Source organism: Sorghum bicolor, chromosome 2, assembly GCF_000003195.3.
Source record: "Sorghum bicolor cultivar BTx623 chromosome 2, Sorghum_bicolor_NCBIv3, whole genome shotgun sequence".
Lineage (NCBI taxonomy): Eukaryota > Viridiplantae > Streptophyta > Magnoliopsida > Poales > Poaceae > Sorghum > Sorghum bicolor.
In genome coordinates this window covers 56,513,438-56,537,806 of record NC_012871.2, presented here as the reverse complement: position 1 = coordinate 56,537,806, position 24,369 = coordinate 56,513,438, and the positions used below count along the sequence as shown (strand labels likewise).

The 24,369-nt window shown below is 41.4% G+C and overlaps 2 protein-coding genes across 2 annotated transcripts; both read right to left on the bottom strand.

Annotated features, from left to right (window-relative positions):
- On the bottom strand, positions 3,236–4,117 carry LOC8055588 (the record flags this gene model as incomplete). The annotated part of the gene is made up of 1 exon (XM_021453523.1): positions 3,236–4,117. A coding segment is annotated over one exon (783 nt), but the record flags the coding sequence as incomplete, so codon positions are not given.
- Positions 22,245–23,269, bottom strand: LOC8055587 (hepatoma-derived growth factor-related protein 2). Its single transcript, XM_002460080.2, has one exon. It carries the CDS (start codon positions 23,111–23,113, stop codon positions 22,493–22,495), a length of 621 nt encoding a protein of 206 aa, XP_002460125.1. The 5' UTR covers positions 23,114–23,269; the 3' UTR covers positions 22,245–22,492.

The window sequence follows — 24,369 nt, the reverse complement described above, 5'->3', positions numbered from 1 at the left end:
CTCCATTAGACTTAGGTCTTGTTTAGTTCACCCTAAAATCCAAAAACTTTCAACACGATTTTCTGTCACATCAAATCTTACGGCACATGCATGAATCATTAAATATAGATAAAAAACTAATTGTTCAATTTATCTGTAATTTATGAGATGAATCTCTTGAGCTTAGTTAGTCCATGATTGGACAATAATTGTTAAATATAAATGAAAGTACTACAATAGCCAAAGCCAAAATTTTTTTCAAATTAAACAAGACCTTATACAGATGGGTACGAGCATGTCGACATAGTGCTCCAACATGGGTGTTAGGGTACATGCATATAATGAAGCAGAAAGGCTTCATAATAGACATAGTAAGATCATGACAAATCATTACATGACTGCAATTCTAAGTATGTTTTACTAATATATTTTAATGAATAGTGCATGTTATTTGTCTTGTTGATCTTTTATTTTTTCTGTAGACTTTGTGGAGCTCGCGGGATGCTCTATTGGCTGAGGAAAAGAAAAAAATAGCACAGCGAAATATGTTCACGTTGGACCAATATGAACTATGATGGCTCACATTGTACATTTGTATGTTTTCTTTCCTTTATTTGATTTATTTTACATACTTTAGTGCTACTAAATGCCAACCGTTTTGCAGGTCTTTCTCGCATGGCTACAAGTTTTACATACTTTAGTGCTACTAAATGCCAACCGTTTATAATTTGTATATGCTACTGATATTGTAGTTATGTGCTGCACTTAGATATACACTATATGTACATACACAATAAAAATAATGTATCTCAAAAAACCAAAACATTTTATAATTTAGAATGTAGGGAGTATATTCTAAGAGTATCTCCAAAAACCTTTCTAAATCTCACTTTCTAAATTATTATTTAGAAAGTCATTTATATAAAAATCACTTTGTATATCTTCTTATTCTCCAATGGTTTTTCTATATCTCATACGCACTCTATAGAGTCATTCTCATCTTCTATATTTGGTTAGCAAAAAATCCAAAATAGAAGATGACTATATTTGAATGACCATTTGGATAATCTATTGAAGGATAGTTTTTTTTTACCAAAATTTATATTCCTAGCATTTAGGAAGTATATAGAGAGTCTATTAGAGATGTTCTTAATGTGCATACCTTGTCTAGTACTCATAAAATAATCATAGTTAGTCTCTAATCTTTTCCAAACATCTTTATTGCTTTCTCAGTTGCGGATATTGCGTTGTACAAGTTATACTTCTTGCTGATGACTTATCTGTATTCAGAACCTGTTTAGTTATAATAGCAAAACTTAAAAATGACACTTAGACAGATAATGGAATAATAATCACCCTACCTAGCACAATAATAAATGTAGCTGCCAGGCACTATACTATCGATTCTTGGGCATAGAGACACATCATACTTTTACTACAACTGTATGTCGATTATTATTTTTATTTGCATTGCTGATCATAACCTAGCAAAAGACTATATGAATCAACTTGCTTCATATATATCAATGATAAACTCAAGTTAATTTTTAATAGCAATAATGAACTGGTATGGGGATCGGAGAGTATTTTTATTTGTTATAATCAAGTATTGATTAATTCTAGTTAATATCCAACGGAGGTTACCTCCATCCATGACTAGTAGAATCAGTATCATTATTTAAGACTGAGCTACGATTCTCTTTTGCTCATTTCATCCATACTTATTTCACATGGATTTGGATTATCTGTTTCTTTGTGCGCTCGTGTATGTAAAAAAAAGCTTTGGCAAGAAACAGGAATAAAAAAAAGGAACATGATCAACCTGTAACATATATAATGATCATTTCATTAATTAACATAAGGCCAAGTACTTCTTACGTGCAGACTCTACTCTATGCATATGCTAACCTTATATCTATCCCTACTACTAAATCACCAAAGTTTCAGTCTGCCGCAAGAATCTTCTGCCTCCTCGTCCGCTTCTGTTCCGTGAAGAAAAAAAAAATTTTTTAGGTTCACAATACAAAATCTTAAATACACATCAAATAAAAAGACTATAAGGGCCTAAGTGCAAAACCTCCTCTACTTCCGTCCTGAGCGGCATGCGAACCGGTGGAACCGTTCCCCTCCTTCCGCAACGTGGAAGAGAAAAAACAAAATAAAAAACTTTCTAGAGTTTTTAATGCAAAATTTTTTGTACACATCAAATAAGAAAGTGGTGGAACCGTTCCCCTCCTTCCGCAACGTGGAAGAGAAAAAACAAAATAAAAAACTTTCTAGAGTTTTTAATGCAAAATTTTTTGTACACATCAAATAAGAAAGTGTTTGCTCTATTAGTTTACTTTTCTTTTATTCTTTACGGTTAAAAGTTGATAAATACGTAGTAATTCATAGAAAAATCTAAAAATCATAAAACAAATTTTGTTCAGCTCTACATATGTAGATCCATGCAGTAAACAAAAAATATTATAAATTTTAGTACATTTTTTACTGTAGATGTTTGCTTGTGCTTTTTAGTGTAAAATTGATCGGTTGTAAATTGATAAATGTGTATTAATTCATAGAAAAATGTAAAAATTACAAATCAAATTTTGTTCAGCTCCACATATGTAGATCCATGGAGTAAACAAAAAATATCATAGATTTTAGTATATTTTTTTACTGGAGATGCTTGTCTATGCTTTTTAGTGTAAAATTAAAATTGTAGTTATCTGCTCCGATTATTATCAAAATTTTATGGTAGTCTATTTATTGTGATGTTTGATTTGTGGTAAAAATTTTAGCATCATTCCTACATATCTCACCGATTTACTAATTTACCTAAATTTATGCTTGAGGATGCTTCTACTACCTTTGCACGATGTGTTATTATGTCATATGAACACTTCATAAGCCTATGTGTTCATAATCTACATACATTTAACTGATATATCATATTTCATAGAAATCCTAATCTAAATAAAAATAAAGCTAGCAACAAACCTCTCATATTTTAATATAATACTAAGATATATTAAGAGGTAATATTAGAGTAAAATAAGATTTGATTAATTCCTTTTTTATTATTAAATAAATATGTCTCCGACTTACATATTATTATGAATATTAACTATCTAATACCATAGATGTCATGGTTATTAATAAAATAAATTATAGACTTTAAATTTTATAAAAAAAATAAATATAAATAGATATGTAACATCTATTTGATATTTTTCTTCCGTTGCAACGCACGGGCATATTTTGCTAGTGATGTACAAAACACCAAAATCAAAACATAATTATTGGCCCGACTAAAAAAGCTGACCAACACACCTAATAAACGAGTTGAAATTGAAACATGAGTCAAAGCTAATCAGCGATCTTGGGGGCATATGCATGGTCGCCGGCGGCCGCAGGCGGGCGCACGCCGTCTGAGCATCTGCGTGTAGTTGGCGATGGAGTTGAGCCGCTGCTGGTGCCGCAGGTCCTCCTTGAAGCAGCGGATGAACTCCTCGGCTTTGGCATCCACCTCCGACCTCCTGGCCTCCTCTTCCTTCTCCCGCTCCGGCCGCTCCTGCGACGCCAGGACCAGCGCGTAAGCCTCGTCCATGCTCATCGCGTTCGGGTCCTCCTCCTCCTCTTCCTCCTCGTCACTCGTCAGCTGCCTCATCTGTAGCCGGCCGGCGCGGGCGGCGGCGGCGGTGTGAGCTGGAGCGCGCGCGGTGACGGTGGCGGTGGCGGTGACGGCTTGATGGGTGGTGATGACCGCTCCACCAGCTCCTCCTCTGTTTCTGTCGTTTCTTGGTCGGTGGTCGCAGCGGCGGCGGGGGCGTCCGGCTGGAGGTGGTACGACGACGACGACAGGCAAGCCGACGGGAAGGAGAAGAGGGAGAAAGAGAGGAGGCTCTGCAGCACCGCCGACGCCGAGGAGGCCCTGCGCGTGATCCCGGAGGAGCGGTGGCGTCGTGGCGTCGGTACAAGAGACGGCCGTCCACTGGAGGAGGACAGCACGGCGATAGCCACGATGACCGCGTTCATCGCGACGAACCACCACCACGCCGTCGTCATGCTCAGGAGCCTCAGCCGGTAGGATACGATTATTCTGCTGCCTCGCGCGGCCGGCTGTGCTCTGCCTCTGCTGCCCGTAGAGAACAAGAGGTTATGAATGGTGCTTGGACCTTGGACAACGTACGGTGTGGCCTTTTGGTGGACGAACAAAGGACGAGTAGTATAAAGTAGTAAATGTAGCGAAGAAATAACTCGTTTTCCTGTTGAAAAGTTTGGTCAGAGATGCACCGCGAGGTAGAGCAAAGCGGTCGGTCAATCGTTGACTAGGCATGCCATGCACGTAGCTTCGCATGATTGGCTTCCCATATGCGAATTGACATGTGTTAGGAGGTGTGTGGCGAGATTGGGGTGTTAAAATTTGGACCAATTAGCAGTGGAAGTTTCAGGTAAGTTTGATTCACATTAAGGCCATGTTTGGATGTTGTCGGATTCACTTTAGTCTATGTGTGTTGGTGTGGGTTAGGGTAGAATTTAGTTCAAATTCCACTCCAATCTATCTCAACACATGTGGATTGATGTGAATCCGACTACATCCAAACAAGTCCTAAATAGGTTGCTATATATAGACATTTTTATGATATGACAGGGTATTTAAAAAGAAAGAAAGAAGATGAAACTCTCCTGACACGATTACCAACTCTCTATGAGTCTTGAAACTAAATGCCTATGAAATCATGTAATGAAACTCTCCATTGATAATGGGTGTTTTATCTAAGTTTCATTTTATTTCATATGATATGGCAGTTTTGAAAACAACGCTATGAAACTCCTCAGTGAGACTGGACTTAAGTTTAAAAGATTCATCAAGTAAATTATTCTCTAGTTATATTTTTTTGTTTTCTTATTAGTATATATTTAGTACTTTATATATATGTTCAAATATTTAACATAACGAGAGTTAAAAAATCAAAAAGAACCAAACAAGAGGCCTTAGGCTATTACCTTGAGCATCTCCAACAACTTGGTAAAATTCACTTGTCAAATCTTGAGTTATAGCAAGTTGCTAATTTGTTTAACAAAAGAAAAAAGGATGTGTCTCCAATAAGTTGCTATTCTCACTTGGTAAAAATAGAGGATGACAGATAGGACCCGCTCACTTGGTAAAAGAATATGTGTCTCCAATAAGTTGCGCTCGGGATAGCAACTTGGGATAGCAACTTGATAAATCTCGGCAGTAGAAACCTCTGGATAGCAACTTGGTAAATTTAGCAAGTTGAGATAAGGAGTTGTTGGAGGAGGATTTTTATGCTTTTAGCAAATTTGGTAGGATAGTATGTTGAAATACCAAGTTGTTGGAGATGCTTTTCATTCATCTAAGTCTACTCGCCTTATCCATTTCGGTTCCTCAGTCAGTGTACTAGTAATAAATTAATTTTTGAGGTTGATATCGTGTTCAATCTAAGATGCCGGTAGATGAATGAATCGCTAAACAATTGCGTAAGCATTAATTAATTTGTTTTGTGGACCAAACCAATTCATGTTCACGCTCTTCTATTTCATTCGATCACCTGACACCTACCGACGTTGGTAACCGACTCACCGTTCTCACTTGCTCCTCACATGCATGTCACATCTGTCTCACCAGATGTACTTCATCACTTCTTTATCATTATTGTTTCTCTGGAATTTTGCATGCATGCTGGCCCTGTTTAGACTGGAGATGAAAATTTTTTGGGTGTCACATCGGATATGTCGGAAGGATGTCGGGAGAGGTTTTTAGATACTAATAAAAAAACAAATTACATAGCTCGTCAGGAAACTGCAAGACAAATCTATTAAGCATAATTAATCTATCATTAGCACATGTGGGTTACTGTAGTACTTAAAGCTAATCATGGAGTAACTAGGCTTAAAAGATTCGTCTCACGATTTTCAACCAAATTGTGTAATTAGTTTATTTTTTTTATGTATATTTAATGTTCTATGCATGTGTCCAAAGATTCGATGGGATGGATAAAAAAATTTTGGGTAGGAAACTAAACAGAGCCTAAGATTATTAGAGTCAAGAGTCAAGGCAGTAGCATTGGTTAGTTGAAAAATTTAGAGCCACTTTCCGAGATATTGCATTCTCGTTTCAGCGTAACATTGGCGCTCACTGCCACGGGCCAAAACTGGCAAAGTCATTGTCATCATGTTACTCTTGCACTGGTAAACTGGCCGTCAACTAGCAGACTAGCAATAGTGCAGCTGTGTGGTCTGTGTTTCTTAGCGCTCTTAATTAATTTCGTGTATTTTTGCCGATGGTCGGTTTGGACGGACGTACGACTCGTGCCGGTTGCCGCGCGGTCGTGTCGCTCGCATCCGGCCGGGTCTCCAGCCGCGGTGTGCTACCGGACGACGTGGCGATTGCGGCTCCGCGTGGAAACGTTCATCCTCGTACGTACGAACGAATCCACGGTACGGTCGTCGTCGTCACCTCTGCAGTCTGCAGCCGACGGGCGGCCGGAAGGCTCTCGTTCTCGCAGACTCGCCGTCGTCGTCACCTGCTTATTAGTATGACGATGAGTACTAGCTGGAAGCCTGGAAGTAGCTAGGAAGCTGGCACTTTAATTTCAGAGTGTCCAGAAATAATCAAGAAACAAATTATGGCAACTCTCAACTCCCAGTACGCGTATTCACCTGCAGATTTTCCATCAGGTCAACATCCCTTTAGCTCCCTCTGGACACGGTCTCCATCAAGAACGATTATTACTTTCGTGGTGTTGTTTTGCAATTAAGCAAGCTATATGTGTGTGTAGTAGAGTGCATGACTGCCATACGCGGTTGCGCGAGGCATTGTCGCTTTCTATGCATATATGAAATGTTAATTTGTGCGTAGGTACGTTTAGATATATAATATGACTTAGGTTATTTACGTATTTCTTTTTTCTTTATAATAACAAAAAGCTAGACCAAAAGAAGAAGATATATATAAGTGATATTCTACACCTTAGGTGTAAAATACTATTCTACACCGAACTATTATACTGAGCAAAATTCAGTATCGCTCGGTATTCGTGTTTCAGTATTGTTCAGTATTTTATGGTCCTCAGTGTTGGACAAGTTGATACTGAACACTCTCCAGTACTGCTCAATATTTTTTCTACTCAGTTTTGACTTACGATGTAGAATAATATTCTACACCTAAAGTGTAGAATAACGCTACCGTGTATATATATATATATATATATATATATATATATATATATATATATATATATATAGCTAGCTACAGAATACCTTATTTTGTAGCCGGGCCGGTCCACGCACCCAGCCATACCTCTGGTTTTCAAGCTGGCCGAGCTGCATGCGTTCATGCAAATTAATGAGTAGGCCACGGCATTCAAGAGATAATTAGCGGTAATTGCGGTGATGCATGCGTTCATGCAAATTAATGAGTAGGCCACGGCATTCAAGAGATAATTAGCGGTAATTTCGGTGATTAAAAATAGCTATATTTATGCAGGTCACGTCAAATCACCAAAACTAACATAACCGTAATGGTTGGCATTAATTTGGTCACGTTGATTCTGTAAATGTGTTGCTATACGAGAATGGATTACTGTGTACATGTGCATGCATACAAGGATTACCGGATCCAACGCCACTATAACAAGAAAGGATCATTGCAGTTACGAGAATGCAGGAACTACTATATACGATTAATTTACCGTAATTTAGTGTCAAAGTATTCCAAATTACTGAAATGAGGAGACTAAATTACCATGATATATTTACGAGAATTTGGATGGTAACTAGGATAGAGTTACGATATAATAGTTACTGGAACCTTTTTTGAGGGAACAATAGTTACTGGAAAGTTAATTGCTTGAGATGGTAACTAGGATAGAGTTACTATAATTTGGAATCACAGCGTTCTGAGGAACTATTTTTACAATAATAATGACTAGATGAATTATCACCAAATAGTTACGAGAAAATCTAATAGCATCACCTTGTCAAAGTTCAAATCGAAGCGAATTTAACTCTGATCATATTGGCTCGAATTGCAGAGACATTCAACTATCTGTACAAATCGATGAGCAAATTTACATTTTTTTTTAAGATTACAATTTCGACAAACATTGAATCCCACAGCAGAAATGACAAAATGCATTGCGAGCTCGTTACTCACGTCGCCTGCGATCTGTAATGCTTGGTATGGAATCTTTCTGAATACAAAGGTGTAGTTTTTTGTTCAGAAGATGTCAAAATAATTTCCGTGATGCCCAATTCCTATCGACAAATGTCACTCATCTAAACATCTGTCTTTTACTCTGTTAATTAATAATTAGAGTAAAATATACCGGCGGCCCTTTAATTTGTCGCCGTGTGCCACTTTGGTCCATGAACTTGCAAACACGAAAAAGAGGCCTCTAAACTTGTCAGCATGTGCCACTTTGGTCCATGAACTTGCAAAGGTAGGCCATGCATGGCACCGTTTATGGTGCTGACGTCAGCGATGATGTCATCACTTCTTTTTTAATTTACGAAATTGATATATTTTTATTCGTAGCGTCAAATATATCAAATAATATATCAATTCGTTGCATTTATTAATTAAAAGAGATCATTTTAAAACAAGCAAAAATTATTCGTTTTCTAGGTTTCATATTTTTCCTAGACAGAGTACACATGAAGAGGCTACACAAAACATTTCATGAATTTAGCATTTCATTAATAATTAGTTATGAAATAAATAAATATTTGTTGACGCGTTGAAAGAGCCTTTACACGTTTATGGACTAAAGTGGCACAGGTCGACAAGTTTAGGGGCCACTGTTTTGCGTTTGCAAGTTCATGGACCAAAGTGGCACAGGCGGACAAGTTCAGGGGTCACTTTTTCGGGTTTGCAAGTTCATGGACTAAATTGGCACAGGCTGACAAGTTAAAGGACCGCAAGTGTATTTTACTCTAATAATTAAAACATTTTACGATAAGAGGGATATGGAAAAGAAAGAAAGAAAAAGAGAGTTAACACAAACTGAAACAAAACTGCAAAACTCTGATCCCAATCCAACAAATCCATGGACCTAAATCCACGTATTCGAGAGTCGTATGTCGTACCGAGCACTGGAATCCTGCCCCGTACGCTCACAGCCCCAGCCTCCGCCTCCATCACCGCGACCAGCCTGACCTGAAACGCGCCGCTGCTTCACTGACCCGGCCCCTTCACTGACAGCATGGCGTACGAGAGATGCAGGACTCAACACGCCGCCGCCGGGGATGCCGCTTTCGTGGGAGCAGGTTGTGCTGCACGCGAGGCTAGCGGGGAGGGCACCACGCCGAAGAGAAGACAAGGAGGGGCTGTCCGCGCCCGGCGTCGGCTTCACAGGGGAGCAGGGCCACCGCCAGTCGCAGCACGGGGGAGCAGGGCCGCACAACCGGTCATGTCGTGGAGGACCAGGGCTGCCGCTGGTCGCGTCGCGGGGGAGTGGCGTCTAGTGGCATTGCGGAGTGGCAGGTCCGCTGCCAGTCGCCGGGGAGCCAGGCGGCCGCCGGCGGAAGGGGCGCCGCACCATGCATACGGATCTGGCTAAATACGACAACTCGATGAGAGAGAAATATAGAGGCAAACAAAGAGGTGTCCGTTGTTTTTTTGCCCGGCGAAAGGAACGTAAAATCAGGGCATGCTAGGGCGGTTAACGAGGATTCTTTAATGATGATTGAAGATAACATTTGGTCGGAGCGGACCAACCGACTACAAAATATTTTATTCTATAGCTAGCTATAAAGAAACACTATTATATATATATATATATATACACGGCACAAAATCGAAGGGGGGGACAACTTCACAAAAACACAAGGGGAATATGTTGACATCAGAAATAAAACTATATATACACATATTAAGTGACTACAACTGTCAGACTACCCTTAACCTATATATATATATATATATAATTAGCTAATTTTAGTCCATAACTTGGTTAAGGGTAGTCTGACAGTTGTAGTCACTTAATATGTGTATATATAGTTACACACACAAATGTTATTCTACACCCTAGGTGTAGAATACTATTCTACATCGAACTATTATACTGAGTAAAATTCAGTATCGTTCCGTATTCATATTTCAGTACTGTTCAGTATTTCATGGTCCTGGGTGTTGGACGGGATGATACTGAAGGTTCTCCAGTATTGCTCAGTATTTTTTCTACTCAGTTTTGACTTGCGGTGTAGAATAATATTCTACACCTAGAATGTATATATATATATATATATATATATATATGGTGCATTTTATATACTTCCGGGAGTAGTTACTCCCTACTATATGTACACAGTATGGCACACTGTGGCCAGATTAGGAGGAGGAGCTAACGGGTTCTAGACTTCTAGCTAACGGGTTTAGAGTGCGGTTGCGCATGTATGTATGTACGCGGAGGAAAAAATCAGCGGATGCATGCATGCTGATAGTTTCCATAAAAAACGGATCTTGTTTAATTCTTTGCTTTTGGCATACGTTGGGCCAGTTGAGTACATATATATCTGGTTATGTGCAGGGGTTGCGCAGTATAATATATTTATACTTTATTTTCAAGTATGTATTCGTACTTTATTTTTATATAAGGAGTATGTATTCATACTTTATGCATACTTTTTTCATGAAAGTACATATTCATACCTTCTCCTTGGAAGTACATATTCATACTTTTATAAAAAATGAAATTTGTAATATACTCTTTCCCATAAATCAACATCAAAATTAAAATCAGCTGTATATACGGTAGTATGCGCTCATACTTTTTTTAGAAGAGTATGTCTATATACCCTAAGACAAGTATTGTATGTGTGGATACGTGCTAGATAGTATTTCCATATATATATATATATATATATATATATATATATATATATATATATATATATATATATAGTATGTGTTCATACTTTTTAGAATGAGTATATGTGCACATACACGTACAATATATAATAGAGTATGTACTCAGACAATTTAATTATAGAGTATGTACCGTTTGTTTAGGAGAAAAAAAATAGTATACTAGCATGTGGATATATTTTTTGACACGAGTATCAATACATATATATTAAAATAAAGTGTGTACATCATTTTAAAAGAAATTTGAGGAGAAAAAAATGTATGTAGTATGCATACATACTTTTTGGCACGAGCTAGTTTGAGTACATACTATTACATAAATCGATGTACATACAACAAGAAAGATTAGACCACTATGCCTCTCAATTTAATGGATGCTTCTAGGCACCACACCATGTTCGATCTCATTACACTTCTGACTTCTGAGTTGTATCCAATCTGTGGCACTGATCGGTGACAGAAAGGGACATGGATCCATCTTTGGCACTCACCGATGACAAAAAAAAGACAGATCGAGATGAGACTTGATGCAGAGGTCTCCTCAAGATAGATCAATCAACTCTGGATCTGCATGCTACAGGGAGATTAACTAGGATTAGGGACAAACAAATCAATCTAACAAAAGGATCGGGAGATCTCTACCCTACACATGTACCTTTGCATGCACTAAGAAATGGGCGATGCATTAGGATCTTCTGCTCCATGCCGTGCGCCTCTGTGCTTGCTCAGGCCTCCGAGTGGCTATAACAGCGCTGGTAAGGTGACTGTTGGTATTTCTTAGCGATGCAGCCAATTATCCGCAAGCGCACGGAAGTACCGTTGTAGCACTTCACCCGGTGGTATTCAGGGTATCGAGATTTCACAGGGAACGGAGGTGTTTTGAGACTTAAACTAAGTGTACCCTAGAGTAAAGTGAGAGGGATGACTTCGGTAGTGAGGTTCTCCTAATGGTAGAAGTTTTGTGCAAGGCAACGTGCTTTTCTAATCTTACTTCGGGCACCGGAGCGTACCTGGTCTGCCAGGTAATACCGGCGTGTAGCTCTACGCCGTATCCGGACGTGGGGGAAACTAAGGACAAACAGGGCTGTCACCACCTGCTGCCGACCCCTCAACCGTGGGATACGAGGCAAACGAGGGTAACCTCTAACCTAGACACCACGTCTACGTTATTAGCTACTACTCTAGCGTTGCGCAGGTCCTCCCGCCAGCCAGCAAGAGTCCCTCTACCAGAGTATCTACCGAGAGATAGACAACGAACCCACAAGATTATAAGAACACGATAACGATTACTCAATAACTTCTTAGAACAAAAGAAGAATACAACCTTTTCTTACCCAAATATGGTATTCCAGGTTGTAGAGGTACAGCTCAGGAAGCGGGCAGCACTTCGGCCCTTCCGCCCAGTGCAACTAGGGGAACGGACCGGGTGCTTGCTACTTCTCTTACTCTACACTCTAACTCACTCTCCTATTCTATTCCTAACTAGAGGCTAAGGATATGAGTGGAAGCTCCGCCTCTCTACTACTACTCTTGTATCTCCCTTTATTCTTGTGGACTTGAAGCTTGAATGGATTGAATGATGATGAATGAGAGGCCCTCTCCCCCTCCTTATATAGGTGTGGAAGGTCGGTTTGGGAGGGGGTAAACTGCAAAATGCACCCGGGAACCGCGCTAGGGCTTCGCATGCACCGCCTCTGCAAAAGGCGGTGGGGAGCTGGGCCAGGCCGGGGTAGGCCGACCCTAGGGGGCGGCCGCCCCCTGGCTGGCTCCGTTGGCCCAGGCCCAAAGCCCAGACGATGCTCCTCGGCCTTCTGAGTTTGAATCCAATTGCATTTCGATGCACTTCTGTATTTGAATTAAATGTGTCTTCAATTCTTTGATTTTGGCGGCTCAAACCCTAGTGTCCTGCATACACATGTGTTCACCAAAACTGTAGAATTTGGTCAGCATAAAAAGCCCTATTTCTAATGTTTGGTGATATTTTATAGAGTTTGTATGCATGTTGGCGATATGAAAAGTGTATTTTAAGAAACGCCAACAAACTCCCCCACACTTAGCCCTTTGCTCGTCCTCGAGTAAAGCTTATGTTTTTGGGCTGAGATGGTTCCACTTCTCCTGATAATGAACCTGCATACAAACTGTTCCAAGCCTCACCTGAACTTATGAGCATTCATAGTGTCTACCAAAACATCTTGAGTAATTGAAAAATGGAACAGTTAGGATTCAAATCTTCTTACTCAACTTTGCTCAAAACTTGGGTTTTTACCTTTAAAAATAGTCTTGCTCTTCAGATGATACTCTCAAATCACTCGAGAATGTTTCTAGTTCCTTACCAAGGTAAAAGTACCTCTTGATTTGTCCTACCTCTATAAGCTGTATTTGGAGTTTTGGGTATGGACCAAGGAGAATGCATACTTACCTTGTATGTATTGTCGAGTCAAATCTCGGATCCAAGAAGAGAAGTGTCATACCCTTAGATCAAGATGTGCAAGTGTGTGGTATATGGTATAAACAACTCCGTTGGTTGATATGATCTCATCAAGTATTTCTAGACATGGCTATCATAACTCTTTTATTTTCTTGTGAGCCTTCATGTGCTCATCTTTTTTTTATATACTTAGGACCTTCATGTGTCCTATATTTTTTTTCAGGTGGGTATTTTTATACCCCTAATTCTACGGCGGGCACTTGCCCATTTTTTTCTTCTCTTTATATATATATATATATATATATATATATATATATATATATTTGCATAGCCCATGTCTTTATCTAAGATGCACTAGAGAGATCATTCTTTAAAACATGGAGTGTTTGTATGGTGGACATGTAAGGCACGTTTTTGCGCACTCCCAGTGTAGAAGCGGCATATATATGTATCTGAAGTGTACGTGATCTTGATCTTGAGAGCATGATAAATCTCTTAACAAGGGTCAACAAGACTTGACACAACTCAAAACAAATAAGTAGCTATTTGTAGAATTTTTATCAAGAGTAATATATTTGGCCTTGGTAGGTAATTATCTATCATTGAAGAGCAGACTTTTTGCAATTTTAATTTTATCAAATAAATCCCCAAGTTCATTGCATAAGTGAGCAAGTTTCAAATCATCCTACTATATCGCAAATCTCAATTACTTAGAAGCAATGGGGTCCTTATAAAAAGTTGCTCATAAATGGTAGGCTTTTGGCGAGGAATAAAGAGTATGCATGTTTAATTTCGAAGGCAGAAAGGAAATGGAGTATTCATTTATTTTATTTATTTTATCTTGTTATTTTATTAGCAATATTTTTATCATATAAATCAGATTTAAATTGTCATAGGAGGAATAAAAATAATTCTGAAATTTTTTCTATGTAAGATTACCTTGATGGCGATTCCTCCCCCACACTTGTTTTTGTACCTGTTCTTTGATTTTTCTCAAGTAGACAAAAATAATACAAAAACAAGTGGAGACAAAATAATTCGAACAAAGGACTTCTTTATTATTCAATATAAGCCGAGACATTGATTACAAAGTAAATGAAGGAAATCCGAATAAAAGGAAAAATAAATTACTCGGCTAAGCAAAATTAAACTAGATGCGGTTTGTGTCTAGAACATGCTCTACACCCGCAGCCCGAGCCACCTTGACAAGCCGGTTGGTTAGACCGAATTGTACAGCAGCTAAGTCGTCCTTAAGCTCTATATATTTCAGACGGGTGTTAGCTAGTTCGCCTTTAAGCTCTTCCACTGCACCACGTAGTGACCGCACAGAAGTCCTAAGCGCGGCGATAGTGCGCGCGCTTTCCCGCTTCGACTCATTATCTGAATCGCTAAGAAATCCGTGTGGCTGCCCCCTAAGGATGAGATTTTTGCGCTTGCGTTTTTGGACGCGAGGGGCAGCAGAAGGCAGATTAGAGTCACTTGGCAGCCGGTTTGATGGCCCCCTGTGGCGGGGTTTGCGCGTTTGATACGCAAGGGGGTGGACGAGGTGGTCGCGGCTGTCTTAGGCGCGGGCATAGGTGCGGGTGGCGCGAGCGGCAACTTACGCATGAGGCCCTTCCCACATCCTCCACCGGGTTTTCTAATTCCCACCACGGTGTAGGACGGGTTGGAGCGCGCAGTGGATCCCGAAGACAAGAACCTAGAGTCTAAATTGCCCGAAGGCGTTAAACATATCGATCTACAGGCGTCTTCTTGTTCGCCGTCTTCGGCGGCGCATCGTCGCGCGCCGTCTTCCTCGGTGCCGCCGTCTTGTGCGCCGCCACCTTCGTGCGAGCCGTGGAACACAGGCTCGTTCCTTCGCTCGTGATGCTTGACGGGGGCATGATGGCAAGAGGGTACGTCAGCATCTCTTCTTTTTCCACACCGAACGCCTCCCTCATATTTGCCTCAGAGAATTCTCCTTCGGCGTCGAAGGATCCTCCCGACTCCACGAACAGCGCTAGCGCGTGGCTGCCCAGTCCCTAAGCGCTACTCTTGATAGAGGTGGTTTGTGAAGATGTAAACTTAGAAGCACTAATGGCTATGGCTTAGAGAGGGGTTAGGGGGTGTTTAAATAGGAAGAAGTCCCTCCCTGGCGAGATCACGAGCGGCAAATTTGAATTTGCATGTAGATAAGGATAGGGATGACGAAGAGATAGACGCTGGAAAAGATCGGGCCGCAGACGTGTCAGGCCAGGGGCGGCCGACCCATAGGGCACGTCCGTTGGCCCTGAATTTTGGCGTGCGCGCTCGTCCCACTTTTCAAATTTTGAATCTGCCTACGTTTTGCTACGCTTCCTAGACATTTTTTAGAGAAACAAGGGTTTTATTGAAAGGTACAAGCTAAAAACTAAAGATCTTTTTTTAGAAATCATATTTTTATTTTTGGTAATTCAAAACTAAGCAGAATTAACTGAAATATTTTATTTATATTATTATTATTATTATATATATATTTTTTTACAACTTAAACCCAATTAATCAAATGTACTGTTTCAATTTCCTTTTCAAAATTGGGTTCCAGGAAAACTTTTAAGCATTGACCATTTACCTTAGTGATATTACCTTTGTCATCTGCTATGGTGATCGCGCCAAGCTCGGAGGTCTCGATGACGGTGTATGGTCCTTTCCACTTACTCCGAAGTTTTCCTGCACCGAAAAGTCGTACCTTGGAGTTGAAGAGTAGAACGCGGTCGCCTTTTCTAAACTCCTTGGGTTTGATTCGGTGATCGTGCCATTTCTTTGTTCTTTTCTTGTATATCTTGGCACTGTGGTAAGCTTTTTCTCGCCATTCTTCAAGTTCAGCTATCTGTTTCTGTCAGTTCCTGCCAGCTAGCTTGAAGTCCATATTCGAGTTCTTGATCGCCCAGTAAGCTCGGAGTCCGTAGGTATGCGATGTGTGCAGAGTGTTGGGCTTATTCCCTTGAGGTCTTGCAGGGAATACCCAAAGGCTGTGCTATGTTTCTAAGACGACAATGAGTTTGTTCGACTCCTCATCAGATAGCTTATCACTAATAATTACGGGAGTTTCTTTGTTGCCGTTTAGAAAGACATAACGCAGCCCAGCGGGCAAGGGTTTAAGCTCAACTGGAGGTTTTGGTGGCGTTTCATCCTTGGGGAGTTCTATGGTTTCTCCTAGCTCGTCCTCTTCTCGAATGAAGCTTTCGGCATCTTTATCTAAGGACAATTCGGGTGTTTCAAAAGGTGAAACGGCCATCACCTCCTTGGGCAAAGGTAGGTCGGGTCGAGAGTCGGTCACTGAGTTTTTAGCTCGAGTGATTGGAATAGAAAAAGTGTCTCTTCCCAATTTTACGTTCATTGCCCCTGTAGCTGGCAGTTCATGGGTTAAAAGCTCTATAGGGTGGCCTATAAGGATGTCAAAACTTTTAATGTCAAAGACATAAAAGTCAAGACTCGTTCTGATGTTATCAAGTCGTACATGGGTTTGGTGGAGAATCCCACAACTTTTCAATCCCGTACGCGGGGCTACCCTGAGAGTTTTCTCTGTCGGGGCCAGTGGTTCAGACCCTAGATGGGTGAGCATAAAATATTTCGACATTAAATTAGCCCCGACAAGTGGATTATACAATGCTTCTTGCCAGCTACGCCGAATTTTACACTGAATGGACGAATATGGAGTATTAATCTGAAGTGGATCAGAAGATAACTCCGTTTCTTTAGTCCATTCCTGACTCAAGATAGCTGAGAGTTCATTAATTGAATATTTTATAAAATCCTCATCTAGCTGATCATTAGCAGTGGCAACTTGCGGCTTTCTTTGACATGAGTACTTCGAGGTGTTTCCGAAATCTTTAAAAAGATCATCCTCGAAGAACGGGAGATCTGAAGGTTGAAAATCTTCCTTCGGGGGTCCCGATATGGTAGGAGATGTCTCTATAGGTGTATTGTCAGTGGAGGCTATTGAGACTTCCTCTATTTCAGGTTCGGGCTCTAAGCGGAGGGGTTCTAGCGGAGGAGTGTTCTCTAGAATGAGATCTAGTAAGATTTCTCCTTCTGCTGTGGTCTTGTGGTTAAACGACCCTCCGACAGCTATGTCTAATTGTAGGGCAGACTCCTTGTGTAGCCCTAGCCAGAAATGTTGTAACAACACGTGGCTAGGGATTGACAAGTTTGGGCCAGAATGGGTAAGAATTAAAAATCTATCCCAGGCTGCACCTATGGTTTCCTTCTCTTGTTGTTGGAAGCTGAGAATCTCTTGTCGTAGGGCAGCGACACGAGATATAGGGAAGAACGTGAGACAGAATCTGTTCCTCAATTCTTCCCAATCTCCTTTCACCTTTCCTACGTTATGGGCGTACCATTGTTTCGCCTTCTCTTCAAGAGAAAAGGGAAACAATTTCCACCTAAGGGTTTCTTGCGACATACCCGAAATTGTCAGGCATGCACAGAGTTGCTCAAACTCCCTTAAATGATGATATGGATTTTCATAATCTAGGTCTGAGAAGGTTTGTTCCCGAACCATGGCTATAAAGCCAGGACGGAGCTCATAACTTGAAGCTGTGATTGGCTTTGACGATTGTGGTGGTTCTACGAGCTCGCCCTTAGGAGCAGAGAGTTGGTAAAGTGTGTTTGGCTCCATAGTATTTTTTATAATTTTTTTATGTATATATTTTTTAGATAAAAATGGGAGATGATACACGGGCAACTAGGTTCGACTCAAAAACGACAACCGTTCCCCGGCAACGGCGCCAGAAATGCTTGTTGGTATTTCTTAGCGATGCAGCCAATTATCTGCAAGCGCACGGAAGTACCGTTGTAGCACTTCACCCGGTGGTATTCAGGGTATCGAGATTTCACAGGGAACAGAGGTGTTTTGAGACTTAAACTAAGTGTACCCTAGAGTAAAGTGAGAGGGATTACTTAGGTAGTGAGGTTCTCCTAATGGTAGAAGTTTTGTGCAAGGCAACGTGCTTTTCTAATCTTACTTCGGGCACCGGAGCGTACCTGGTCTGCCAGGTAATACCGGCGTGTAGCTCTACGCCGTATCCGGACGTGGGGGAAACTAAGGACAAACAGGGCTGTCACCACCTGCTGCCGACCCCTCAACCGTGGGATACGAGGCAAACGAGGGTAACCTCTAACCTAGACACCACGTCTACGTTATTAGCTACTACTCTAGCGTTGCGCAGGTCCTCCCGCCAGCCAGCAAGAGTCCCTCTACCAGAGTATCTACCGAGAGATAGACAACGAACCCACAAGATTATAAGAACACGATAACGATTACTCAATAACTTCTTAGAACAAAAGAAGAATACAACCTTTTCTTACCCAAATATGGTATTCCAGGTTGTAGAGGTACAGCTCAGGAAGCGGGCAGCACTTCGGCCCTTCCGCCCAGTGCAACTAGGGGAACGGACCGGGTGCTTGCTACTTCTCTTACTCTACACTCTAACTCACTCTCCTATTCTATTCCTAACTAGAGGCTAAGGATATGAGTGGAAGCTCCGCCTCTCTACTACTACTCTTGTATCTCCCTTTATTCTTGTGGACTTGAAGCTTGAATGGATTGAATGATGATGAATGAGAGGCCCTCTCCCCCTCCTTATATAGGTGTGGAAGGTCGGTTTGGGAGGGGGTAAACTGCAAAATGCACCCGGGAACCGCGCTAGGGCTTCGCATGCACCGCCTCTGCAAAAGGCGGTGGGGAGCTGGGCCAGGCCGGGGTAGGCCGACCCTAGGGGGCGGCCGCCCCCTGGCTGGCTCCGTTGGCCCAGCCCCAAAGCCCAGACGATGCTCCTCGGCCTTCTGAGTTTGAATCCAATTGCATTTCGATGCACTTCTGTATTTGAATTAAATGTGTCTTCAATTCTTTGATTTTGGCGGCTCAAACCCTAGTGTCCTGCATACACATGTGTTCACCAAAACTGTAGAATTTGGTCAGCATAAAAAGCCCTATTTCTAATGTTTAGTGATATTTTATAGAGTTTGTATGCATGTTGGCGGTATGAAAAGTGTATTTTAAGAAACCCAACAGTGACATGCCATGGTGAACTAGATGACGGTCGATCGCATCGCCGCCAGCCAAATGCCACGCTTGTTGCACGAAAAAAGTCACGCGAGTTCAATTCGGAATCTATAGCGTCCAGATTGGTCAGAAGATCAAGAACAAAAAAGGAAGTATGTATTGTGGAGGAGGATACATACCAGCACATGTCACACTGCCGGCGGAAACAAAGAGCAGTGGCAGAAGCTCCATTCTTGCGTTTATGTTGGTGGTCAGCGGCGGCTATCTCGACGGGCAACCAGCTGCAAATAGCATTAAAAATAAAATCTCTGACTAAATAAATAATGCTAGGTGAGACATGCAGATCCGAAAAAACTGCAAGCCCAGCCTAAATTTTAATCCGCATTCCCCGTTAATTATCCGGCCATACGCTCAATAATCAATATTCAAGTATTTAATTCATGTATATACATGCACGGTCCGCATCCTTTGTTGCGCTGGATAGTTTCTAAACCCGTTAGCTCTATGGTGGCCCGTTAAGATGATATCCATGCGTGGAGTAGACTGGGTGAGGAGATGGGAGTAGCTACTCCCAGGGATTAGGAAAAATTTATCATATATATATATATATATATATATATATATATATATATATATATATATATATAGCTAGGTCACATTTCACAAAGTACAAGTGACCACAAACAATTAAACAAGCCAAAATATGTGTTGAACGACATAGGGCTATCAAATCCTAAAAGTCCGCTCTTCTGTTCCTCAGATCTTTGAAATCTGAGATTATATCATCATAGGTGTAGTGTTCTACAATTTCACCATCGACTTGAACAAGCAAGCTGTTGGCAAGGTATTGATCTTCTATCTTGTTGCACAGCCTTGTCTTGACAATCTTCATGATAGAGAAAATACGTTCTGCAGTAGTTGTTGAAACTAGAAGAGTAACAAGCAAACGGATTAATCTATCAACTAAGTTAAATATTATATGTCGTCCTATCTGAACAAAGCCTTGACATAGGTCCACCAAGGTAGAGATATTTTTCATGTCTTCATTGGTGGAAGCCTTGGAGGAGTCCGTCAGTCACCAAGACTTGCCGAGTCAGGCACTCTGCTCAGCTATTCTGCTCTTGTTGTTGGGCTGTTTAGATATAGACGACTAGATCATCATCTAGGGTGATATATATATTAAGTATGCATGTATACATAGAGTATGTGGTTATACTTATTATATATAATATAATAGCTGGTATTTTAGTAATATATTAAAAATATAAATTCTTTTGAAAATTTTTTGCGTGGTAAGATCTAGAGTATCTTAATATGAGTATATAAACATATCAAATTGATAAACAAGTATGAACATATACATAATATGGTTTATCGAAGATGAGAGTAAGTACACATACATATATAGAAAGGAATTTTTGTGTGTGTGTGTATATGTGTGTGTGTGTATATATATATATATATATATATATAATATATATATATATATATATATATATATATAATGAAAACTTAAATTTAAGTTTCAAGATATAAAATAAATTTGAGAAACCTACTTTTTCGAAAATGTCTCTGTTACGCATGTGACAAGACAATCATCTAAAAGACAACCACCTTTTTTATTTTTTAATATAGTTTTGACTAAATTCATTGGAGAAAAAAATCTTGTCTCAACACTTTGCAAGAGTTTGAGAAGGAGGCTGAGGGGGTGTTTGGCACTATACTGCTTCCGTTTTTCCAGCTCCACTTGAGGTACTCCAAAAACTCCAAAAACTAGAGTATCCATTGAGGTACTTCATAAAAAAACGTAAAGTTGGCTTTTAGCTCCACTTTTTTTGAAAGCGGAGTTTTTTTAGAGCTGAACGTGTTTGGCAGAAGCAGAGTTGGAAAAAATAGAAACGGAACAGTCCCAACACTCCCTCAGACGGCCTCACTCCTCCGTTGGGTGGTAAAATGACTACCCTAAACGACATGTTTGCAACTGTGGGAATAGAGTCATGGATTTAGAAGTACTGGCTCGGTCGCAAAATAGAAATTATTCTCGCTTCTAAAAAATATTTATATTTATAATACATAATTAATATCATTAGATAGACAATTGAATATATTTTTATAACAAATTTAGATATACATGTTACACGCATAACAACTTCTATTATTATGGGACGGAAGGGGTAGAGCACATGTCGCACAACTGATAGGATATTTTTTAATACAAACTAGTAATTGATTTGTTTGGACTAGGCCTGTACTTAGCAGCCAAGTTCCCGGAACATAGGGTACGTGGTACTCGGTACGACATTCTCATAAACTATGAAACGTAGGGGTATATAGCTTCGTCTCGTTTCTTTAAGTTGCGGAACGCGTTCCACTTTCTAAAGGAACGTGTTTGGGACGTAGTGGTTGGCTCAGGTAGTTTTACGTGTTGTTTTGAACCAAATGAGTTCGATTCCTAGAGTGATATAGTTTACTATTGTATTTTTGTTTCATTTAGGGTTGTCCAACTCCAACCTTAAGGCTCATTGCAGGTCTAGGCCAATGAGTCAATCACCATCTAGATTTTTTGCCGACCGCTCACGGACGGGCACGGCGCAGTATGCACACACACCACGAAGTTCCATAGTCGCTTGGAACTGACGTTCCTATGATTGCTCCTATATATGATTCGTGTTCCACCGCATTTGGGAACGATGTTCCATGATGTTCCCGTTCCACGTTTCCGGACGAAGTTCTCGGAACGGGAAACGTGCCCATGTTCCCGTACCCCAGCTGCTAAGCGCCTGTACATGACACACGATACCCACACAGCCCACTATTACGAGTTGACACGTACAACATTTGGCGAGTAGGAGAGGAATGTAGAGGAATTATGAGGCACGAAGTCACCCCGTGGCCTCGTATCCCCCGTTTCGGTGTATCTTGTTCACATAACAAAGTTAAATATTGAACAAATGAAATTCAAGTATGCGCGAAGCAAAAACGTATATCTACAAAGAAAAAGAAGACTAACAAATGATCTGTTATAGCTACTACGTACGTACTACTATACACCTGCAGACTCTACTCTATGCATATGCTAAGCATTATTATGTACAAAAACACCAAAATCGAAACATAATTATTGGCTCCCCTCAATAAGCTGACAAACACCTAAACGAATTGAACACACGAGTCAGAGGCAGAGCTAATCAGCAGCGATCTGCCCGGAGAACATCTGGCCGCCGCCGGCGGGCGCACGCTGTTTGAGCATGTGCGTGTAGTTGGAGATGGAGTCGAGCCGCTGCTGCCGCAGTTGGTCCTTGAACCTGCGGATGAACTCCTCCGCCTTGGCGTCCACCTCCGACCTCCTGGCCTCTTCCTCCCTCTCCCGCTCCGGCCGCTGCTGCGACGCCAGGACCAGCGCGTACGCCTCGTCCATGCTCATCGCGTTCGGGTCCTCCTCCTCTTCCTCCTCGTCATCTGCAGCCGGCGCGGGCGGCGGCGGCGGTGTGAGCTGGAGCGCGCGCGGTGACGGTGACGGCTTGATGGGTGGTGGTGGTGACCACGCCACCAGCTCCTCTGCTTCTGTTTCTTGGTCAGTGGTTGCGGCGGCGATGTCGGGCTGGAGGTACGACGACAGGCATGCCGACGGGAAGGAGAAGAGGGAGAATGAGAGGAGGCTCTGCAGCACGGCCGACGCCGAGGAGGCTCTCCGCGTGACCCCGGAGGAGCGGTGGCGTCGTGGCCGTGCGCAGGAGGTGGACAGCACGGCGATAGCCACGACGACCGCGTTCATGGCGACGAACCACCACCACGCCGTCGTCATCCTCGGGACTGGGAGGAGCCTCCGGGCTCCGGCTCGGTAGGAGATAGGATTATTCTGCCTCGGGCGGCCCCTGCTCTGCTCTGCTTTCCTTTTTTTTTTCGCGATCAGGCCGTAGCCTGCTCTGCTGCTCGTAGAGAAGAAAGAGGCTTGTTGGGTGGACCGGCGTTGCACGAGTAGTAGGAGTAGTATATGTAGGGAAGAGTTTAACTCGTTTTCCTGTTGAAAAGTTGGTCATACCTACATCCACCGCGAGGTACGGTCAAGCGTTGACCGGGCATGCCATGCACGTAGCTTCACATGACTGGCTTCCGAATTTTGCGAACTGACCTGTCCTGTGTTAGGCTGCTGTTAGCTTTTCTATACCTTCCACCTTATCCATTTCGGCTCGATCAGTGTAGTAGTTAATGAATTTTTGAGGTTGATATTGTGTTCAATTCATGATGCCGGTGGATTTATCGTTAAAGAACAAGTTAGTATAATTTATTAGTAGAATATGGAGAAAATTGTAAAGTACTAATCATGCTATTGTAGTAGCAAGCTTGCTCTAGTAGATTAATCTGAGGCTAACTTTAGTCAACAGAGGCTGACCATCAGCTGACCCTACGTACCGAGGTTGGTGACCGACTGACCGCTCTCACTTGCTACTCATCACATGCCATATAGTACTATCGTCTTGTTTAGTTCACTCGGAAAACAAAAAAGTTTTTAAAATTCTCTCTCACATCGAATCTTTCGGCACATGCATAAAGTATTAAATATAGACGAAAATAAAAACTAATTACACAGTTTACCTGTAAATTACGAGACAAATTTTTTTTATCATAGTTAGTCCATAATTAGACAATATTTACCACAAACAAACGAAAATGCTACAGTAGCAAAATCCAAAATCTTTTCGCATCTAAACAAGGCCTATTCTATCTCACCAGGTGTACTCACTTCTTTTTATTATTATTGATGCTTCGTGCTTCTTCCGCGTGCTAGCTTCTTGGTTAAGGCCTAGTCGAGAGTCAAACGAGTTGCACTGGTTAGTTTGCCAATTCATTCCATTAGTCGAAAATTTTAGAGCCACTTTCCGAGATATTGCATTCATTCTCGTGTCAATGTCATCATATATACCATGGCACTCACTGTCACGGGGCCAAGTCATTGTCATCATGTTACCCTCGCACTGGTAAAACTTGGACGTCAAGTAGTAGACTAGCAATAGTGCAGCACTATCGCCTTCCCAGATATTTTAGGGCTAGCGCTGCTAT